The sequence below is a fragment of the Phocoena sinus genome, chromosome 14, assembly GCF_008692025.1.
Source record: "Phocoena sinus isolate mPhoSin1 chromosome 14, mPhoSin1.pri, whole genome shotgun sequence".
Taxonomy (NCBI): Eukaryota; Metazoa; Chordata; class Mammalia; order Artiodactyla; family Phocoenidae; genus Phocoena; species Phocoena sinus.
Window position 1 is genome coordinate 45,948,278 of NC_045776.1, and position 8,099 is coordinate 45,956,376.

The following is an 8,099-nucleotide window of genomic DNA, read 5'->3' on the forward strand; positions in this document are numbered from 1 at the left end:
GTGGGCAGGTGATGTGTCCCAGTGCCGAGGTGGGGCCGTATCCAAATCACTGAAGACAGATTTCAAACCACACAGGCCTACCACACAATTGCACCCTAAGGATACGGTCGCTCCATAGGTTGATAAATCTCTCCTAGCATTTATAATTAGCTTCAACACATCCAATGTTCACCTCCACTCCAAAATGAGAAGCCATTTGAGACTGAGGTTCAAAAAAGGAGAAAATTATAAGGAAATTCATATTCACTGTGGCTTATTTTTATACTTTCAAAGGTTGAATTTATAAAATAAAAGGATCCAAAGGAGTTATTTTGCTTATTTGTTTTATAGGGCTTTTAAAATATTATGTGTTTGTTTCCTTCTTATACAAATAATGCCAAGTGAAATAAATGTGAAAGAAAAGAATATTTAGTATGAGTTCAGAGATTCTTTTTCCTATTTGACATATCAGAAAAGTCACAATCTATATAAAAGAAATCCTACCGTAGGTCTTAGTTGTGGTTAATCTCATTTAATTAAGAATTTATAAGAAGGTCTATGAAATGGGGTCATTATACTTCAGACTAGGTCAGATGGTTTCATAAGATGATATTTGGAAAAATACATTTTGATTAATTAATTAAATAATTTACTGGTCACTCCATGAAGCCTCAGGATTTCTGCCATGTACATAATTTCCTATGAATCCACCTTTCTTATTCTAAAGCTTAAGCCCTTTCAATGTCACCTTCAAGCAGCCTGAGAAATCTCTTATCATTGAACCACAGCAATAGTATTTGACTAGATGGGTGGATTGACATTTCCTGTTTTTGTACCAATTTTTCCATCAAAGATAGTGTGCTGGTGTCAGGGATGATTTAGACACAGATGTTATCTTTCTGCACTGTTATGCCTCTATGATTATTTGGTATGAGCTGTAAACCAGATAACAATGGATCTAAGTTAAATATCAGTTTGTGTATCAAATGTGTATTGTGTTGTACATTCGTGTGACCTATCTAGGAAGAGAAAAGAAACTGTTCGTGAGCATTCTGTGTGAATTCAGATGTGCTGACAAGATAGGGTTATATGTGCAAAAGATTTACTGGTGGGGGGGGCAAGATGCAGGTCTGACACCTGTGAAAAGGAAGACAAGGGAAGATGATTGGGTAGAAGGAGTTTCCAACTGCAACACAGTTTCAAAAGTTTCAGCAAGGTTGATGGGGACTCCTCAAGTCAACCCATAAAAGGAGTTCTATATCTCATAGGAAGGGGCTGCCTTAGTACCCCCACTATGTCAGTCATTGGCTGGGAGCAGCCCACCAGGAAGAATGGTCTCAAGGCAAACATGATGGGGGGGCCAGCAGGGCAGCCGCTAGTGCTGTCAGTCAATTATGCTCCACCAGCTGGAGATCTGATAGTTGTATTTTCATGGCCACCATCATTAGTGTAACTTTGCAACATTTCATTTTAGCTCAAATAAAGAGATTGGCTAAATCACTGACTTCAATCCATTTAAAATATGGGTAATATCAAGGACTTATAATGGAGATTAATTTCTTTCATAAACTTTTAATAAGCACATACTACAAACTGTTTCTAAGCCAGCTGCCATGGACAGAAAAGCTATTACAACACAATACCAGCCTCAAGGAACTTGCACGTACAGTTGTACACGACAGCAGGAAAAACAGGCAATAGTTGCTTGTTAAAACCAAATAAGATATATTTTATCATAACATGGGAATCTTTTAACATGCTTATGATATGTTCACCCAATGAAACATTTAGTAAAGCACTTGAGTACAAAAAAAAAAGAAAACTGTTATGGTCAGCCATTTTCCCAAAGCAGGCAGTAAACCAAGTGGTACTATAAGGAAAAATTAACATCTTCATTTTTAAACTTAGAGCATTTCTGTTAAAATAATTTAACGTTTTGCAAATGATACAAAATTTTTTATAATTAATGAGTTATTTTCTTTTAACTAGATATGCTTATAAAAATAGATGATCTCACTTTTCGTTTTTTTCATTAATTTCAGCGATGTTTCTGAAAAGCTAGAAATTCCATGATTTCAACTGATAACACCTCACACGTGTAAGAATGAGGATTATGAAAGTTCATTCTTAAGGAAGAAAATCACCCCAAGAATGATTTATTGAATATCTATTCTTTGCCAGATACTTCTCTAGATGTTAGGGATAGAGCAGTGAAGAAAACAGGTAAAATTCCTGTCTTCAGGAAGCTCACATTCCTGTCAGCGGTGAGGATGGAGAGGCAAAATAAACAAGATAAGTAAGATACAACATGATATGGACATATATACACTACCAAACATAAAACAGATAGCTAGTGGGAAGCAGACGCATAGCACAGCGAGATCAACTCGGTGCTTTGTGACCACCTAGAGGGGTGGGATAGGGAGGGTGGGAGGGAGACGCAAGAGGGAGGAGATATGGGGATATATGTATATGTATAACTGATTCACTTTGTTATAAAGTAGAAACTGACACACCATTGTAAAGCAATTATACTCTAATAAAGATGTTAAAAAAATTTAATTAAAAATAAAATAAAATAAAAACTTAATCTCAAAAAAAAAAAAGATGACAATATTCTCTGACCTGAAAGGGCAATACTCACTTAGGAGTATGAAGGGGAGGGGTATTTATGCTATTTCTCCAGGAAGACAATGGAGGTAAACAGGAGATAAACAAGTAAAAATTTAAAGCAGGAACATACAGAAAGAATGCGTTGCTTTCCAGACGATGCAAGCACCGTGACCGGATGGAGGGTCAGGGAAGGTGGGATGGGACAGAGGCAGGCGCAGGCATAGGCCAGGCCAGATCAGGGAGGACTGAGTTGCCATGCAAGGGGGATTTGACCTTATCCTATAAGCAGCAGGAAAACAATAAAAGATTTTAAGGACGCAAATGAAAAAAAAAAAAAAAAGATATAACATGATAGTAATACACCTGCTAAGGAGAAAAAAGAAAGCAGAAAAAGGGAGGGTAGAAATTTAGAGGTATGAAGAGGTAAGAGGTGGACCAAGAATGAAAACTTTATTGAATTATAGTAATAATAATGAACTATAAACATTTTATTCATTTTTTTCCAACAAGCATTTGTTTGTAGGTGCCAGGTGATGTGAACACAGACATGAATAAGATAGTATCACCGCCCTCACATGGCCTTTTAAGTAGTGGGAGAAAGAAAATCAACAATCAATGCTACATTCCAAAAAAGCTAAGACATGAGTTAAAATTAAAATATCAAAATACCCTTATTTTCACATTTCTAAATAAGCTGGTGATGAAAATACTGATAGATTTCACTACATAAACAAAAGCTGAAGCCTCCTGATATCAAATAAACCAGCCACTGTGCAGTGTGATGATGCCAGCAGTATAGCTTTTTAAATATTGCCCAAAACCCTCCTAAATAATAAATCAGGAGTGTTAAAGAAGACAAAACAAACAAAACTATGGACAATATCCTCTACAAAACTAGGAACAAGGAATCCCCGTGAACTTAGGACAGGCATGAGTGTGGCCCAAACACCAAGAGCTGTGTGCCCTGGATAGCGTAGCAACTATGTTGTTGGAGCACTGAGGAGTGAAAGGGGGATACTCACTTATACCACATGCCGTGGGAACCAAATCTTACTCCAAAATAATCACAACCAAAATGAGATAACCCTATGGAGGCAGGGACTAAAGGATCTGGGAACAGCCTAAATGTCCTTACAGGATACAAGTTTCACAGAGAGCAAACAGAGCTTCTGAACGTGAGAAGATCAAACACAGCTTTGTCGGTGTAGGTTCCGGAGACATTCAGAGCAAATACTCATTTTCAGAAGTGAAAAACTTTACTCTCAAGGAACACTAGTGGAAATACATGCTAAGGTGAGTGGGTCAGGAACACTAAGTGTAAAAAAGAGAGTGAAGCTTCAGAGAGAGCATAGAGGCGCCCAAAGAATGCTAGTCGTGAAAAGTAGTATAAAGGCAAAATTACAAGGCTGAATCTGACAGGCCTACATGACTCAGGGTTGAAGAATGCAGTTGAAGACAGAAAATATTTCTGATCTACACATATCTGTAAAAGACAGAAACGCAACTACAGAAAGGCCTTTCCTTGAGTATTTCACATAAAAACAGAAAGGAAATTCTCAGTCCAAGGAGCTCTCCACAAGAACATCTTCCTAATAGCCTAAGAAAATCACGGCTTTGAAACGTGGGGTGAGGGAGCTTACAGGCTATAGTGTTTCAATCTGAAAAATAAATAGACGTGGCAACAAACGTGCACACAAAAATGACCCTTCACGGCTGGAGGTTTTTAAAAGGCAAATTGTAAGAAACTTAAAATTGAATGACAGAGAAATATTACCTAATGTTAGGTAGTAATTTTAAATTAAATATACAAAGAGTTTTAATGACTTGGGAAAATGCACCAGAGCTTTAGGCTCTTCCAAATCATCGTGAGACAGTCCTAGAATTTTTATTCTGCTAACCAATTTAATGAATAGAATATTCCACAACTATCTACTTCATAACCAAAATATCCACTGGGGTATCCTTGAAATGATTTCTCTGTGCTCTTAGAATACAAATTACCTCCACTCCTTCTTTTGCAAGAAGTTATATTTTTACTTAAATAAGTAATAAATTATATTTCTCTTTGTTAAAAAACACAACAAGGGCTTTCCTGGTGGTGAACTGGTTGAGAGTCCGCCTGCCGATGCAGGGGACATGGGTTCGTGCCCTGGTCCGGGAAGATCCCACATGCTGCAGAGCAGCTGGGCCCGTGAGCCATGGCCGCTGAGCCTGAGCGTCTGGAGCCTGTGCTCTGCAACAGGAGAGGCCACAACAGTGAGAGGCCCGCGTACCACAAAAAAAAAAAACACACAACAAAGCAAATGAGGCAAACACCTAGTACATGAAGCATAACATGAAAGCCTCATTTACCACTACACCAGCCCCTGTTCCTTTTCTCAGAGGAAATCACAGGGTGAATCCTTCTATTCTACTCTCCACAAATTCATATAAGTGCAAAATATATATACATAGGTATATGTTTTCATATGTTATATATGAAAATGTTATATATGAGACCTATGTATATAATTATATATACATATGTATATGTGTATACACACACACACACTCACATACACAGGCAAATACCAATCCAATGATGTCTTTACATAAAATTTCTGTCCATTATCAAAGACTTCAGCAATTTATTTCCCATCAACAGTGTTTGCTCACATTCTGGCCAAAAATAGTTCTTATCAATTACTTCAAATTTGTCAACCTTATGGAAGAAGAGTGTCTTTATTATTTTAATTTGCATTTAGAAGTGTAATAATTTTCATATGTTTATCAACCATTTGAGTATCTTCAACAATAAATTGGGACTTCCTTGGTGGTGCAGTGGTTAAGAATCCACCTGCCAATGCAGGGCACACAGGTTCGAGCCCTAGTCCAGGAAGATCCCACTTGCCACGGGGCAACTAAGCCCATGCACCACAACTACTGAGCCTGCACTCCAGAGCCTGTGAGCCACAACTACTGAGCCCACGTGCCACAACTACTGAAGCCCGCGTGCCTAGAGCCTGTGCTCTGCAACAAGAGAAGCCACCGCAAGGAGAAGCCTGCACCCCGCAACAAAGAGTAGCCCCCGCTCGCCGCAACTAGAGAAAGCCTGCGAGCAGCAACAAAGACCTAACACAGCCAAAAATAAATTAATTAATTAATTAATAAAAATATAATGAATTGCCTATTCATATCCATTATTCATTTTCCTATTTAACTGTTTATCTTTTTCCTTTAGATCCACAGTTGCTCTTTATATTTATGCATATTTATCCATTATCTATTGATGTGTGGCCAACATTTTCTCCTGTTCTTTATTTTTGAGATATTTTAGTAGAAGTCTTAAATTTTTTATTAGATCAAATTTGCCAGTCAGTTTTTAAGGCTTTTGGGGTTTGCGATTCTTTAATGAAGAAATTTTACCCCCTGTTATTTAAAAAATAATAATAATTGAATTATCTTCTCCTATTCTTTTTATTGTTCATGTACACATGACCTTTTCAACTTCCTGCATATAGTTTCTAGAAAAATATCCACTTTTCTGGATTTTTCCATTTGTTGCCATGCAATTTACCCATTATTTTTAATGTTTTAATCACTTCAATACTGATAACTAAAAAACTCCAATTTCTAATTTTAAATAGATGTATTCCATATTTCACTAAATCAGACTTGCCAAGGTTAAATCTATTTTACTGATTTTTTAAAGAGCATCAGCTTTTAGTTTTAGGGATAAAATAACTCTAAAAATAGTTCAGGGGGCAGGTCCTGCACCGTGGCGGGAAAGTGGCAGGAAAGCAGCCACCGCCGTGCATTTTCCTGGGAGCTGAGGGCGTGTCCCAGGACTACCACTGGCGCCGCCAAGGACTTGGAGCTTGTGGCTAAGAAGGAGCTGGTCCCCATTATCCCGAACTTCAGCCTGGACAAGATCTACCTCACTGGGGGCGACCTGGGGCCTTTCCGCCCTGTCTCCCCAGTGCAGGTGCCTCTGTGGCGGGCGATCAACCCAAACCCAAGAAGGGTCGGCTGCTTCCTCCCGAGTGGACAGACACAGAAAAGTTGGAGAAGATGAAGGATCATGAAGGAAAGGAAGAAACGTTCCCCCCAGACCTAGCCCTTACTCCAGGGGAACTTAGGAAACTCCTGCTAAATAAGGTTTCGGACAACATCCCAAAAGCAGATGAGATCTGGACACTCGCTAGCCAAGCTCCGGGCGTCTGCCGACAGCTTAGTGAGACAACGGGTGACACGCGCCGAGCTGGATAACTTAACCTTGATGGAGGTCAACACCCCCGGGCTTTCCTCCCACCAGCTCCACTACAAACTCCGCACACACCTGCAACCTTCTGAAGGTGCCCAGTCTCAAGACTTCGAGGGAGAGACAGGTTCGTCCAGGCCCTTGTCTGAGGCAGGAGGCTCCCGGCTGGTGTGTGAGCGCTCAGGACTGGATAGAGAGACTCACATTTCTGGAGTTCTAGAACCACTTTTGAATGTCTGAAAAAAAAAGTGCAGTGAAGCAAGGAACGGCTCTGTAACATTGTTAGAAGGCATTGTTAGAAAGGCTTGTGCTTAGTCCTCGACACGTGCTGTAATTCCACATCTGTATCTAGGAGCCAGCTGGCCTTTCATACGGGAAAGAAAAAAAGCTTTGGCAGAACAAGCGGTTTCCCCCAGCAGGGCCTTCAGGCTCTTGCTCGCAACTGTCATGCGCAGGTGAGTGGTCCCGGCTGGAAACTGTCATGCGCAGGTGAGTGCTGGGTGATGTCACTTGTTGCTTTCAAAAGATAGGGAGATAGCGGGAGTGCCGATGAGGCCGTGGCATTTTTCTTTTCCCTTTTTGATCCTGATCTCTTGAGCTAAATTTAGAATCTCCTACAGAAGTGGTTCACACAGAGGAGGAGAGCAGATGAGTGGCTAGCGACGGTTGACCCATGTTTGTCCTCTAAGCCCTGATACACAATGAAGACGGAAGAAAAAAAAAATTCAGCAATGCTTCGTTAATTCCTGTCTTTAATTTTATTAATTCTTTCATTCTATTTTCTTTAGTTTTATTTTATTATTTTCCTAGCATCTGAATTCATATGTTAATTCTTTTTCTTTTCCAGTTTTTCTTATTTTTAAGTATACATATGTATTTGATTTATACGGTGTGTTTAAAATTTTATCTCTCTTCTGAATAGATTTTGAGCTTTTTAATAGCAAAATTACACTGCCAATGACATCTGTGTTTTGATATTTGCACACAGTCTGAGATTTGCCTGTTAATAGAAAATTTCAAAGTATTTAAATGTATTTTCATGATTAATATGTCTGGTCTTCTTTAATTTAGTCTCATGCTTTTGATTTATTGTGCTTCCTTTACATTATACTTTATTTAATTTTTTCCTTTTCATTTTAAAGGTAAACATCCTGTTTTTGTTTTATAACTGTTAGGCTTGCATTTTTTAAATATTAAACTTCAAATATCTTTATTTATGAATATTAGTATTTTAAGGGCCTATCCTGACCTCTTCTATGTAGAATGA

The 8,099-nt window shown here is 38.8% G+C and overlaps 1 protein-coding gene across 1 annotated transcript; it reads left to right on the plus strand.

Moving 5' to 3' along the window:
• The first annotated feature begins 3,680 nt into the window (after window positions 1–3,680).
• On the plus strand, window positions 3,681–7,072 carry LOC116765003 (DNA replication complex GINS protein PSF2-like). Its single transcript, XM_032654044.1, is given in 4 exon segments — window positions 3,681–3,796; window positions 6,328–6,578; window positions 6,581–6,770; window positions 6,772–7,072. Coding segments are annotated over 4 exon segments (858 nt in total).
• Window positions 7,073–8,099: the final 1,027 nt, after the last annotated feature.